This window comes from Schistocerca nitens, chromosome 8 (genome assembly GCF_023898315.1).
Source record: "Schistocerca nitens isolate TAMUIC-IGC-003100 chromosome 8, iqSchNite1.1, whole genome shotgun sequence".
Taxonomy (NCBI): Eukaryota; Metazoa; Arthropoda; class Insecta; order Orthoptera; family Acrididae; genus Schistocerca; species Schistocerca nitens.
The window spans coordinates 559523521-559538877 of NC_064621.1; the positions used below are offsets into that span (position 1 = coordinate 559523521).

General features: G+C 43.4%; 1 protein-coding gene across 1 annotated transcript in view; it reads right to left on the minus strand.

Annotated features, from left to right (window-relative positions):
• The window catches only part of LOC126199674 (uncharacterized), a 439743-nt gene extending 433191 nt beyond the window's left edge, over positions 1 to 6552 (minus strand). The window contains exon 1 of the mRNA XM_049936602.1: positions 6312 to 6552. Within this exon, the coding sequence (XP_049792559.1) occupies positions 6312 to 6552 (241 nt within the window). The remainder of the gene's footprint in view (positions 1 to 6311) is intronic.
• Between the last annotated feature and the right edge of the window lie 8805 nt (positions 6553 to 15357).

Consider the following 15357-nt stretch of genomic DNA (forward strand, 5'->3'; position numbering starts at 1 on the left):
AGCTGACAGCCGAGTTGCCACTTCAGGGGGCCTGCTGATGCACCTGGACTCTAGCGTTGGCGTCGGGCATTGGGTGGCTGGATGTGTTTTTTTATTAGTAATATTTTGCTTAAACTATATTCCATCGATTTCACTGACCAACAGAATGCTGCGAATTAAGAAAAACTACCCCATACATGTGAAGAATACCGATTTAATTAATTTGCATAAATCTTTTATATCGGCATGATGTTGGCGGTACAATAGTTAAGGGGAGGGTGTACATGAGTGGGTGACATGGAGCAAAACAGCAGGTTAAGTGCATAACAGTAGGTTAATTTTCATAATTTTTATGTAAAATGCAGTACAGTAGTTTAAGGGGGTGGGTGACAGAGAAGAATGCGCCAGAAATGGCGTTCAAAAGCATGTGAAATTCGAAAAGTGTACCAAAAAATGGTGGGAGGACATAACTAATTACTTAATTTGGTATCAAAGGCGGTACAATAGTTTAAGGAAATGGGGGTGACATGGAAAACCACTTAACAGAATAATAGGTTAAGTGCTGACAAAGGCCCAAACATTAGGTTAAGACACCCAGAGTACAGTGCCGAACATTAGATTATGCAACATGTTTGCCCCATGTAATTGCTTCTTACAAGACCTACATGTTTTCAAACAGCAGACAATGATGAGCAAGACAAACCGAACCCCACAAACTGAATCTTTTGTAAATAAACAATATACTCTTGAATTTCCTGTTATAAGATCCTTCCTCTCCAACAATTCCATATATTCCATTCATTACCTCGAATCCTTTAAATAGTTTAAATAAACAATATTGCACACAATGTCTGAATTGTTTAAACTATATTCCATACACTACAATCGAATTCCCTCCAGCTGATTGATCAACTGAGTCTTTTTCCCGCCAATTTCTGGGAGGGGGGTGGAGGGGAGGGGCGTTTAGCAGAGGAGGAGAGGTTAGTTAACTGATGAATTTAATTAAGTATTCAATCAAATTGATAGGAGTGAGAGGGGTATTCCAATAACTCAGACCTGAAAGTGTATGTATAACACCGTGAGGGGAGGGAGGGGGACGGGGGGAAGAGTAAGATAAGTGCCTGTCAATGAAAAGGAAGGATCGTTTTTTAGCAGAACAATAGGTTAAGGACCTGTCAATCAAAAGGAAGTATCCTTTTAGCAGAACAGTAGGTTAAGTACCTGTCAATCCAAAGTAAGGATCCATTTAGCAGAACAATAGGTCAAGTACCTGTCAATCAAAGAAGAACAATAGGTTTGCCCCTGAGTGCATACCTGCCCCTGAAATAGGCAATCCGCACTAACAAAATGCGCTGGTACGAACTTAGTCCCGCTACTCCCCGATTGATGAACAGCCTTCAGGAATCGATAGAACAAGAGCGTTGTAAGCCACTTCTTTCCTTAAGATATCTCCTATGAATCTCAGTCTGGCATCTACTTTTCATATTTGTTTAATGTGGTTGTTCCACTTAAAGTCGCCTTGAATAGTTTATCCTAGCTATTTTACGGTATGCACTGTTACCAGTAGTTGTACAGTAGTGTATTTCTTTTCCTATGTAGGGGCAATATATTATACATATTTACGTTCAGGGTCAACTGCTAGAGACTACACCATTCATCTGTCTTCTGTAGGGCATTTTACAAATCGACACTGTCTTCAAAAGAGCTTACGGGCACTCAGTGCCGAGTTTATCAGCACAACACTGTCTTCTAGAATTGCTTTTTTCTTATAACAACCGTAACATCTGTGAACAGTCTTAAAGAGCTTCTGACGCTTTCTAATAAATGATGTTCACACGTTGTAAACAGTAACGGTCCTATCACACTTTCTTACGGTACTCCCGAAATTACCTTTACATCTGTAGATTTTGTTCCGTAAAAGGCGACATGTTGAGCTCTATATGCAAGGACGTCCTGAACCTAGTTGAAAATAGGGTCCGATATTCGATAAGCGCCGGCCGAAGTGGCCGTGCGGTTAAAGGCGCTGCAGTCTGGAACCGCAAGACCGCTACGGTCGCAGGTTCGAATCCTGCCTCGGGCATGGATGTTTGTGATGTCCTTAGGTTAGTTAGGTTTAACTAGTTCTAAGTTCTAGGGGACTAATGACCTCAGCAGTTGAGTCCCATAGTGCTCAGAGCCATTTGAACCCATATTCGATAAGCTCTTTTTTTTTCTCTACATGGCAGTGCAGGATGGTGGCAAATGGAGAAACAGAGCTAGCAGAGTTTCATAAGATCTGTGTCTGCGGAATCCATGTGATTTTTATAGAGATTTTTCGTTCTCGTAAAACGTCATAATACCTGAGCACAAAACACGTTCCATAATTCTACAACAGATTGACGTCGACGATATAGGCCTATCCTATAGTTATGTACATCCGTCCTACGACCCATTTTGAAAACGGAAATGACGTGCGGTTTCTTCTAGTATTTACTCCACCGAACTATGATGAGCTGCTAAACGTACTTCAAGAAACAGGAGTCAATACTAAGAGATTTTTCTTATCTGTCCTAGCCGTCCGGACTGGCCGTGCGGTTCTAGGCGCTACAGTCTGGAGCCGAGCGACCGCTACGGTCGCAGGTTCGAATCCTGCCTCGGGCATGGATGTGTGTGATGTCCTTAGGTTAGTTAGGTTTAAGTAGTTCTAAGTTCTAGGGGACTGATGACCTCAGCTGTTAAGTCTCATAGTGGTCAGAGCCACTTGAACCATTTTTTTTTTTTTTTGCTAAACGCACTTCAAGATACAGGAGTCAATACTAAGAGATTTTTATTGAATTTAATTTTGATATTCTCTTTTTAAACATTTAAAAGATGTGAGAAATGGTTTTTGTTTACTACAGTTTTACTGGTTGAAACATTACTGCTGTATTTCTCTACTTATATTATCACAAATAAAATATAGCGCTTCAGTATTAATGGCAACTCAAATAAAATCTTTCTTATTGGTACTTAGACTAATCAATGCTATTTTCATGGGGGAATGCTGAGGGACGCGTACCCCTAAACTTTTCTGTCGGCAAAGTAACTTCTTTACTGTGTTGGCGAACTTGAAAGTTTGCCAGTGATTTATTTCAAGAACGTAAATCGGATTTATCTGATTTTTTTAACGTTGGCAATCGCGATAGGAACGATGTCAGTCCATGCTGTGGTGGGAAATGCTACACATCGAAACGTTTCGAACGATTCGAAGGAAGAGGCAACCGTTCTCGACAGCTGAATCGTTGGCATGTAGTTACCGTGTCATTTCTGTGAATGAGCCGGCACACGGGACACAGTATACTCCGCCACACACCGTTGGGTGACTTGCGGAGTATAAATGTAGATGTGTAGATGTGTGTGGTTATTCACTTACGAGGTCCCCTACTTGTTAGCCGTATGCGTGACTGTACGGTGTGTACTGCCTTTCGTTGCAAGTTAGCTTAGAGAGTCAGGTAAGACGAGCAACAAAATAACAAACTACTTTACCTGTTCTCCTGCATCTGAGATGCTAAAACTTACTAATAATTCTTGTGCCACTGAAAACTCGGGAATTAGACGTCGTCGGTGGGTGATAAAAGTGAAAATGTAAACGTGAACACCGAACCCAAGTTTGAAAATACGGTGAACGAATGTGTGTACGCTAGCGAGCCAAATGATCGTCCAGAATGTTGGACTTCTGATCACGAAATCGCATTCAAGAAATCGCATTTTGTGGAAAAAAAGACAGGTTAATTGTTTCACACAAAAAACTTGGTTGCATAATTTGCAAAGAAGTAGCAAATCTGGGCGTAGAAGCAAATACACAAGGTGTGGACTTTGGACAATTTTAGGTTATCGTATCTGTATCATCTTTAGGTGATTGCGGAAAAAATTTAGTCACACGGAGAGTAAGTTTTGCTCACCTAGCTGCTGCCCCAAATATTATTTTGTGCTTGAAAGAAGACTTTGCGAAATGATTGTACTGGGTAGATTTGGAAACTGTTATAATGGTAGTTAATGCTACATCTACATGATTACTCTGCAATTCACATTTAAGTGCTTGGCAGAGGGTTCATCGAACCACAATCATACTATCTCTCTACCATTCCACTCCCGAACAGCGCGCGGGAAAAACGAACACCTAAACCTTTCTGTTCGAGCTCTGATTTCTCTTATTTTATTTTGATGATCATCCCTACCTATGTAGGTTGGGCTCAACAAAATATTTTTGCATTCGGAAGAGAAAGTTGGTGACTGAAATTTCGTAAATAGATCTCGCCGCGACGAAAAATGTCTTTGCTTTAATGACTTCCATCCCAACTCGCGTATCATATCTGCCACACTCTCTCCCCTATTACGTGATAATACAAAACGAGCTGCCCTTTTTTGCACCCTTTCGATGTCCTCCGTCAATTCCACCTGGTAAGGATCCCACACCGCGCAGCAATATTCTAACAGAGGACGAACGAGTGTAGTGTAAGCTGTCTCTTCAGTGGACTTGTTGCATCTTCTAAGTGTCCTGCCAATGAAACGCAACCTCTGGCTCGCCTTCCCCACAATATTATCGATGTGGTCTTTCCAACTGAAATTGTTCGTAATTTTAACACCCAGGTACTTAGTTGAATTGACAGCCTTGAGAGTTGTACTATTTATCGAGTAATCGAATTCCAACGGATTTCTTTTGGAACTCATGTGGATCACCTCACACTTTTCGTTATTTAGCGTCAACTGCCACCTGCCACACCATAAAGCAATCTTTTCTAAATCGGTTTGCAACTGATACTGGTCTTCGGATGACCTTACTAGACGGTAAATTACAGCATCATCTGCGAACAACCTAAGAGAACTGCTCAGATTGTCAATTTCACTGTAGTTTTAATAAGTAATCAACTGTACTGAAAGCTTCAATAATTGTCGTGCATTATATCTAGTGTGAGATTATCACCAAACTTTTTTTTTAAGAAAAAGCGCACGCTTAGAATCAGTCACTTACGTGTATGGCACTTGAAACGTCCTAATAAAGTATTCATTTTCTGAAACTTTCTGGCAGATTAAAACTGTGTGCCGGACCGAGACTCGAACTCGGGACCTTTGCCTTTCGCGGGCAAGTGCTCTACCGACTGAGCCACCCAAGCACGACTCACGCCCCGTCCTCACAGCTGTACTTCTGCCAGTACTTCGTCTCCTACCTTCCAAACTTCACAGAAGCTCTACTGCGAAACTTGCAGAACTAGCACTCCTGAAAGAAAGGATATTGCGGAGACATGGCTTACCCACAGCCTGGGGGATGTTTCTAGAATGAAATTTTCACTCTACAGCGGAGTGTGCGCTGATATGAAACTTCCTGGCAGATTAAAACTGATTGCCGGACCGAGACTCGAAGGCAAAGGTCCCGAGTTCGAGTCTCGGTCCGGCACACAGTATTAATCTGCCAGGAAGTTTCATATCAGCGCACACTCCGCTGTAGAGTGAAAATTTCATTCTAGATATATTCATTTTCTAATTTTTCTCTTTTTTTTTGCAGTAATGAGGTGAGCAAATTGATTCTGTAGTATCAGATCACCCTCAATGTTTTAGATACAAGTATGCTACGTACAGAAAGAGATGCATTGTTGTTTGATTCTCCTGACAAATCTGAGATTTGACATTTAGAAAGTTCGACATTTCCACTTTTCAAATGAGCCAATCCTCCCTGCGACTCTTCGCCGCTCCTTTTGTTTTGGTAGTGAAAATCAACGAGTGTCATATTTTTGAATAGTGATGTAGTGTTGCCAGAAGAGCCAACACCGTGTTACGTTTGGAGGCCGAAATGCACGCGTTTTAGCTCACGCAGGCTGGCGTGAGGAGGGAAGAACTATACTGACCTGAGGTCTGGATGATGACAAGGAATTAGAATTCAGAAAGCGGACGTAATTAGTTTGATACTTAACTTTAATCCATTAATGATGAACGTCGCTCTTGACGGTACATGAGTGACAATATTATCTGTTCAGATTATAGTAACTGAATATGGTGCCTTGCTAGGTCGTAGCAACTGACGTAGCTGAAGGCTATGCTAAACTGTCGTCTCTGCAATTGAGTGAGTCTGTATACGGTGAACCATAGCTAGCAAAGTCGGCTGTACAACTGGGGCGAGTGCTAGGGTGTCTCTCTAGACCTGCCGTGTGGCGGCGCTCGGTCTGCATCACTGATAGTGGCGACACGCGGGTCCGACGTATACTAACGGACCGCAGCCGATTTAAAGGCTACCACCTAGCAAGTGTGGTGAAATGAGCTTTTCCTGAAGCCGATACAAAAGAAACGAAGAGCAGGTAGTGAGTGCGTGGTGTACTCACTGTCGTGGAGGGTGAGCTGTATCCAGCTGGAGAGCGGGCTCAGCAGTTCTGCCACCATGGCGAAGCGTCGGCGACTGGCGGCCCGGAGCTGCGACGCGAGACGCGGGGCGGGCTGGGCAAGCGGCCAGCGCAGTGCTGGCTCGGCACAGTAGCGGCGTCGCGTCGCGCACTTCCGTAGCAGGACACGACGCCAGCTGACCACGCCAGCAGAGCCCGGGACAGGAGAGGCGCCGCAGGACATCCACTGTCTATACCTTTAGAAATAAATTCATGAAACTTTGTTAGCATGACCAGGAAGGATTCAGGATTCACACTCGAAGCAGTGCATGTTCATAAACATACTTACTTACTTACTCACTGGTTTTAACATTTTAAATGTTCGGATAATAAGTTGCCGTCTCTTTAATCCAAGAATAGATGATCAATGCAGCTAGCCGCTATCTCTGTGTAATGTCTTGTCTGTATAGACGTGTATCTGTTGTCTTTAAGATCCCTTCACCTTCACACACAAGTCTATACAGTAAAGTAAGGCCCTCCCAGTTCTTGGCTGATCCGTGATAAGACAGGCGAAAAATTAGACTAATAGAGGATTATTAGTATTATCTCTATTTTCATTCGCTCTTTCTCTTTCTCTCCTTTATCTATGTATAGTTTTTAATATAAGATTTCATTACGTGATAAAAAGAATCAGCCAAATAGAATCTTTGGTGGAGTCCTTCGTCTTGGTAATCAGCGGCTGGCTTGCTGTAAGAGATCTTTACATTTATTATTACTGTTAAACACTGCAGTCAGTCGGGAGAATCAATCGTTTGGACAATTTGTTCCTTTTACGAAAGATTGCGAATTCCAGATGTGTATGAAGCCTTTTTGGACGATTTAACACAGACTCAGTGATTGCAGGCTCTCTTCGACACAGCTGAAACTTCCCCACTAATTACACGGCCAACGTGACCAACAAATGATGCAGAAAAAAACTCATTCGTTCATTCACTCCAGAACAAAGAAGTCACAAACCTTATTTATGGAGGAAATGGTGTATTAAATCCATCTCCATTACATGTCCAGATCTCCGGTGATTCCACGCCTTAATTATTTTCCTTTTACAACCTCTTTCTCTTCAAAACAAACCTCCAACGGCACAAATGATAATTGGCTCCCTTTAGCGAGAAGAAAAGCAGAATATGTGTCTCTCAGAAACACGTCAATCCCTCAACAGATACTCCAGAAGCTGTCCTAGTTACCACTCTAACAACCATGGAGAATGCATCTCTGTTATTTCAAAGAATAGAAAATACTTTGGCGTCGACGAGCTGTCGCCGCATATATTACGAGAAAATCAGATCAGATAACTTTTACAAAGTGAATGAATGTGGATGGTTTGATTGAAAATGATTAATTGGTACGTGGTAGAGGATATTTGCTGTGGGGACATTACATAGTCATACCGGACTCGAGAGACCATTACCGCAGCAACATATTCTCGCCACCTGTCCCTGTCTTGGGCTATTTCCTTCCATTCACATTCAATACCTAGGCTCGTACATGGAACAATCCTGGAGATACTAGAAGGTATCAGATAGATTATATAATGGTAAGACAGAGATTTAGGAACCAGGTTTTAAATTGTAAGACATTTCCAGGGGCAGATGTGGACTCTGACAACAATCTATTGGTTATGAACTGTAGATTAAAACTGAAGAAACTGCAAAAAGGTGGGAATTTAAGGAGACGGGACCTGGATAAACTGACTAAACCAGAGGTTGTACAGAGTTTCAGGGAGAGCATAAGGCAACAATTGACAGGAATGGGGGAAAGAAATACAGTAGAAGAGGAATGGGTAGCTCTGAGGGACGAAGTAGTGAAGGCAGCAGAGGATCAAGTAGGTAAAAAGACAGGGCTAGTAGAAATCCTTGGGTAACAGAAGAAATATTGAATTTAATTGATGAAAGGAGAAAATATAAAAACGCAGTAAATGAAGCAGGCAAAAAGAAATACAAACGTCTCAAAAATGAGATCGACAGGAAGTGCAAAATGGCTAAGCAGGGATGGCTAGAGGACAAATGTAAGGATGTAGAGGCTTATCTCATGAGGGGTAAGATAGATACTGCCTACAGGAAAAATAAAGAGACCTTTGGAGAAAAGAGAACCACTTACATGAATATCAAGAGCTCAGATGGAAACCCAGTTCTAAGCAAAGAAGGGAAAGCAGAAAGGTGGAAGGAGTATATAGAGGGTCTATACAGGGGCGATGTTCTTGAGGACAATATTATGGAAATGGAAGAGGAGGTAGATGAAGATGAAATCGGAGATATGATACGGCGTGAAGTGTTTGACAGAGCACTGAAAGACCTAAGTCGAAACAAGGCCCCGGGAGTAGACAACATTCCATTAGAACTACTGACAGCCTTGGGAGAGCCAGTCCTGACAAAACTCTACCATCTGGTGAGCAAGATGTATGAGACAGGCGAAATACCCTCAGACTTCAAGAAGAATATAATAATTCGAATCCCAAAGAAAGCAGGTGTTGACAGATGTGAAAATTACCGAACTATCAGTTTAATAAGTCACAGCTGAAAAATACTTACGCGCATTCTTTACAGACGAATGGAAAAACTGGTAGAAGCCGACCTGGGAGAAGATCAGTTTGGATTCCGTAGAAATGTTGGAACACGTGAGGCAATACTGACCCTACGACTTATCTTAGAAGAAAGATTAAGGAAAGGCAAACCTACGTTTCTAGCATTTGTAGACTTAGGGAAAGCTTTTGACAATGTTGACTGGAATACTCTCTTTCAAATTCTGAAGGTGGCAGGGGTAAAATACAGGGAGCGAAAGGCTATTTACAATTTGTACAGAAACCAGATGGCAGTTATAAGAGTCGAGGGGTATGAAAGGGAAGCAGTGGTTGGGAAGGAAGTGAGACAGGGTTGTACCCTATCGCCGATGCTATTCAATCTGTATATTGTGCAAGCAGTAAAGGAAACGAAAGAAAAGTTCGGAGTAGGTATTAAAATCCATGGAGAAGAAATAAAACCTTTGAGGTTCGCCGATGACATTGTAATTCTGCCAGAGACAGCAAAGGACTTGGAAGAGCAGTTGAACGGAATGGACAGTGTCTTGAAAGGAGGATATAAGATGAACATCAACAAAAGCAAAACGAGGATAATGGAATGTAGTCGAATTAAGTCGGGTGATGCTGCGGGAATTAGATTAGGAAATGAGACACTTAAAGTAGTAAAGTAGTTTTGCTATTTGGGGAGCAAAATAACTGATGATGGTCGAAGTAGAGAAGATATAAAATGTAGACTGGCAATGGCAAGGAAAGCGTTTCTGAAGAACAGAAATTTTTTAACATCGAGTATAGATTTAAGTGTCAGGAAGTCGTTTCTGAAAGTATTTGTATGTAGTGTAGCCATGTATGGAAGTGAAACATGGACGATAAATAGTTTAGACAAGAAGAGAATAGAAGCTTTCGAAATGTGGTGCTACAGAAGAATGCTAAAGATTAGATGGTTAGATCACATAACTAATGAGGAGGTATTGAATAGAATTGGGGAGAAGAGGAGTTTGTGGCACAACTTGACTAGAAGAAGGGATCGGTTGGTAGGACATGTTCTGAGGCATCAAGGGATCACCAATTTAGTACTGGAGGGCAGCGTGGAGGGTAAAAATCGTAGAGGGAGACCAAGAGATGAATACACTAAGCAGATTCAGAAGGATGTAGGCTGCAGCAGGTACTGGGAGATGAAGAGGCTGGCACAGGATAGAGTAGCATGGAGAGCTGCATCAAACCAATCTCAGGACTGAAGACCACAACAACAACACTATTGGCTGCATTTGTTGCTATATGTACAGGGTGATTACAATTAAAGTTAAACTTTCAAACCGCTGTAGAAATAACACAACTGGTCAGGATGACCTCAAATCGCAACGGAATGTTCCAAAATGTAGCAATAGATGGCCCTGTAAGCATCATAATTTAATAGTGGTCGACTACAAATGACAAATGAATCATACAATACCTAAGGTTTACGGTTTACGTTTGACGATAAACAAACTGTACTACTCACAAGGGGTAGCCACGACGTTTGGAACGCGGATTTACAGGAAACTTCATACACTCGTAGTACTCCATTAGGACAACAAAATGTGTAAGCAGTAGCGCGTACTTCTCAAGCGTTACTGAGAAAATCGCGAGATAATTTCGATCGTCAAATATATACACCTGTGCGTGGCCGTTTTTACCAGGAAGCGCCGGCAGCCGTGTGGTTGTTAGTTTCCCTCTGTAATAAAAAAAAACCGAGTTAACGGATCAACGACGAACTGAAACGGGTGTCTTGTGACATCCGCCCCGAGCAGATGCAAGGAACGAAAAACGAACAAAATGAGATTAAAAAAAAAAAAGTTAGCGTTCAAGCCCCGTAATCGCTGGATCGAGTCCCGCTCGTCAGTTTTTTTTATTTCTAACACAGTCATTTTCTTTGCTATTTATATTACAGTTGTAATGGGAAAAATACGTGTAATCGGATGAGATTTTATTAAATTTACAATGTTATTTGGCAGTCTACAAATTTTTATTGTCACAAATAATATAATATTCATAACTACCGACTAATAAATGGCCAAACGCATAAAGTGATACTGAAAATGTATGTAAAATACGTCGGTAGTTAACTGCCGCAGTATGTTTTACAGATGAGGTAAAGTCTATGCCGAGATAGCGGAATCGTTGCACATAAGGAAACGGACTGATTTCTTCCGGCGTAAGGCCCCTTCCAACCGGCATTGCCACCAATTTGTTCATGTTCACTGCACTACCCGCCGTCACACTGTGTCCAACAACAGTTCAAGGACCGTCTTCACATCTTCCTCAGAACGAACGAGCACCAGGAGGTCGTCCGCATAGGCACGGCATTTGAAGGTGTAGCCCCGTAGTTCCATCCCAGAAAGAGAATTTGTTAGCCTCCCAATTAATGGTTCCAACGCTATCGCGAACAGCAGCATCGAATGAGGGCAGCCCTGGCGTATGGATCGTCGAATTTGAATGGGCCCTGCTATACGCCCATTAACCTCTACCAAGGATTGTGCGCCCCCATAAATCCTTCTAATGAGAGACCAGTAAAACGGTCTGGAAATCCCATTTGTTCCAGTACAGCGTACAGATAGTTGTGACGCACCTTATCAAAAACACTGTCAAAATCAACCGCCACCATCGCCGCTTTAAGCCGGCACTCCTCCGCCAGCGCTATCACATCACAGTATTCGCCAGTAGCTGTTTGCACATTCACCGATCCACCCGGTGTCGTCTGTTCTGGAGAGAGAACGCTACGAATTAACATACGACATCGGGACGCTAGCAACCGTGCAAAGATCTTATAATCGGCATTAAGCAGGGCGATGGGGCGATAATGTGTGACCGTAATTCCTGGTTTCGGTTTATCTACTGGCACCAAGAGGCCTTCCATAAAAGCCGGTGGAATAGGGGCATCGGAATTTAACATCTCGTTGTACATTTCCGTCCATCGCGGTGCCATTTCGTTGCGAAATTCTCGATAAAATTCAGCAGGAAGCCCATCAATGCCTGGGGACCGATTCAACGCAACTTGTGCGATCGCATCATGTACTTCCTCACAGCTAATGGCTTCCAGTAAGGTTCTCGCAGCTTCCACCGTCAGTGTACGGGAGACGTACGTGGCTATACGGTCGAGGTCATCGACAGGGGCTTCTTCTTCCCGATAGATGTGTTGGTAATGGTCGACGAATGCAGAGACAATATCCGCTTGACGCGTCACTCTTCGGTCTTCGCGGGTAATTAATTCCCGTACCAAAATGCGTCTACATCTACATTTATACTCCGCAAGCCACCCAACGGTGTGTGGCGGAGGGCACTTTACGTGCCACTGTCATTACCTCCCTTTCCTGTTCCAGTCGCGTATGGTTCGCGGGAAGAACGACTGTCTGAAAGCCTCCGTGCGCGCTCTAATCTCTCTAATTTTACATTCGTGATCTCCTCGGAAGGTATAAGTAGGGGGAAGCAATATATTCGATACCTCATCCAGAAACGCACCCTCTCGAAACCTGGCGAGCAAGCTGCACCGCGATGCAGAGCGCCTCTCTTGCAGAGTCTGCCACTTGAGTTTATTAAACATCTCCGTAACGCTATCACGGTTACCAAATAACCCTGTGATGAAACGCGCCGCTCGGTGCTTTCGTTCATTCATGATGTGGTGCATGGAAGGAATCTCGTGCCTTATCGTATCGTGACATCTGGCGCGCACCATGGTTCCCTGAAGATGTTTCACAGCTAAAGCCACTAGTTTAGCTTTTATCCTTTTGCGTTCGATCCAGATGTCCTGTCCCGGTGGACCATCATCCAGGTCGCGCAGTGCTGCAAAATAAAAGTCGGTCGTACGGCGGTGCCATTCTGCCATCTCCCTTCTATATGAGATGAACGTACGGCGAAGCGCCGGTTTAGCACAAGTCAGCCACCAATCAAGCATCGTCGCATACCTTCCAACCCTTCGCTCGCACATCGTCCATGACGGCATTCAGGATCATGTAAATGTTGAATGTTTAATTTCCACGGGGCCTTGCTGTTCCACACCTCTCTACGGGGAAGAAGCACCGAACAGATGTAAGTGCTGTGATCGGAAAATGCCAATGGCCAGCGTCCGCGTCCTGGGCATCATTTGCATGAGCCCGTGAGATATAAATGCGATCTAATCTGCTCGCCGAATGACTTGTCACATAGGTGTATCCCGGTGCATCTCCACGTCACAATTCCCACGTGTCACTAAGTACAAGGTCGTTGACAACGATTCGCAACTCCTGGCTGATGTTTGCTTGGGGCCATTGGTCTTTCTGGCTGAGAACACAGTTGAAATCTCCACCAATTATTACACATTCATAACGTCCATGGAATAGTGGGGCAATGTCTTCTGCATAAAATCGCGCCCTTTCCCGCCGCCGATTATTTCCCGACAGTGCATAAAGATTGATGATGCGTGTCCCAAACGTCGTGAAAGCCATTCTCCTGGCCGACGGAAGGTAACACATGTTTTCCACTGGGAAGCCATCTCGCACGTAAACTGCCACCCCACTCTCATTGTGATCACCATGTGACGAATAGGATTGGTAGCCTGCGATGTATGGGAGTGCAGCTATATGGACTTCCTGCAGCAAAGCAATATCCACATCAGATGCCCAAATCGTTTCCTTCAGTAGGTGTATTTTGGCCGGTGAACGCACGTCATTTATATTTAATGTCGCAATACGGTTCGCATGGCGTTGAATCCCACTCTGTCGAGGCGCAACACATCTTCCTGCACGGCGCTGGGGGCTGAGTTAGAAGACGTGTTCCCGCCCCTTCAGCAATTATTAGGCCGTCTTCGTGAGTGCCGGCTGCCTCTGTATGACGTCCGGTGCCTTCTCAATATCGTAATACATCTTTTCAGGCAGTGATATATTCGTGTCCATAGCCACAGCATCTGCATCTGGAGAGCCAACTGGTTGGGATTCCTCTTCAGCATCACCACGTCTCGGTACCGTCAATGTGGCAGACCGCTGCGGGTCTGATCGAACAGTTTCCATTGCCTCATCCTGTTTCGTAGAGGCAGTTGTGTCGTCTTGGTCCACAGGCACATCGTCGTCAGGGCAAGGGGAGTCATCCCGAGGAGATGTCGTTGTTTGCCTGATCTTCCTTCCGTGTCCTCAGATTGTAGGGAATCACGGCTGCCCGATAAAAAAGCATCCGTAGGAACTGGAAGTGTTCTGAGTCCCATCGCTGTAATTGGTGGGAGTTCGGTCGAAACTGATGTTGTCGTCACAGAGTGCGTTCCAGACGGAACATCATCCGTAGTGGCTGGAACTGCTTCGTGTACTATCGGTGTGCTTGGTGGGAGCTCGGTCTTATCTGATGGTGTCGCCGTAGATTGTATGCTCGATGGATAAGCATCCTCTGTCATCCCGACGTCTGCTACAAGGTTTCGGAGAGTGCCATCTTGATCTTCCACCGGGGCTGTGTCATCAGCGGACGCAGTGAGGGCTTTGGCACAGGTGATCGGTAGTACTGTCCCATGCACGTGGCGGGGGCTTAATTATTTTAAAATGAAAATAATTTTAATTTTTCGTTTAGTATCTGTCTGTCCGATTACGAAGTCTCGTAACGGTTGGCCCTGACTAGTATTATTACGCTATCTGACTGCATAGAACAACAACAAAGAATGAAATGAAAATTTTCGTTAACACAATTAATTAATTAAGTCCCCAGCAACTATAAAACCTATGAAACCAAAACACAGGTGTCACTGTTCTGTGTGTGGAAGTATGACTCAACGTACACATCTGGCACGGTTCTTCTTCAATAAGACAAGAAATTTCAAATATCATTTATACTGAAGTAATTAAAGAAAATAGAAATACTACAATTGCGCAAGAAAACCAGGATTACACTCTAATACAAGAACACAAGCCAGATGCTTTGTTGACTGAACCTGTAATGAAGCATTATTTACGACATTAAATAATGAAAAATAAATCAAGTTTCGTTACCTTCATATATTGACTAAAATCACTCTAATCAGTACAATATATCTCCACACCGACTCGCTATTACCACATCTCAACAAGAACTTTTCAGTATCACATCTCAGCAAGCACTCCCTACTAGCACATCTCAACAAACACTCTCTGCTACGAGTTCTTAACAAGCACTGACTACTACGAGTTCTCAACAACCACTGCCAGTGGAGGCGGCGGAACAATACTCTCTAGCGCGATCTCTGGCGCTGTGGCTCAGTGTAGCCACCTTTCATATGCCCTTCCTCCACGGGCTAGAATTTGATGGTATTTTTGCCAGCATTGGTGGTGAAAATACCACCAAATTCGTCAAAAAAAATACAGACAAAAATAAAAGATAATATTAATGCGTAAATATCATATAACTAGATAAAATTTTGGCTTTGCACTGACCTTTCAATAAGCTAATATATAGAATACAGTAAGCAATACAAATTCTTTCATACATGTGACTTTACATAATAGTTTA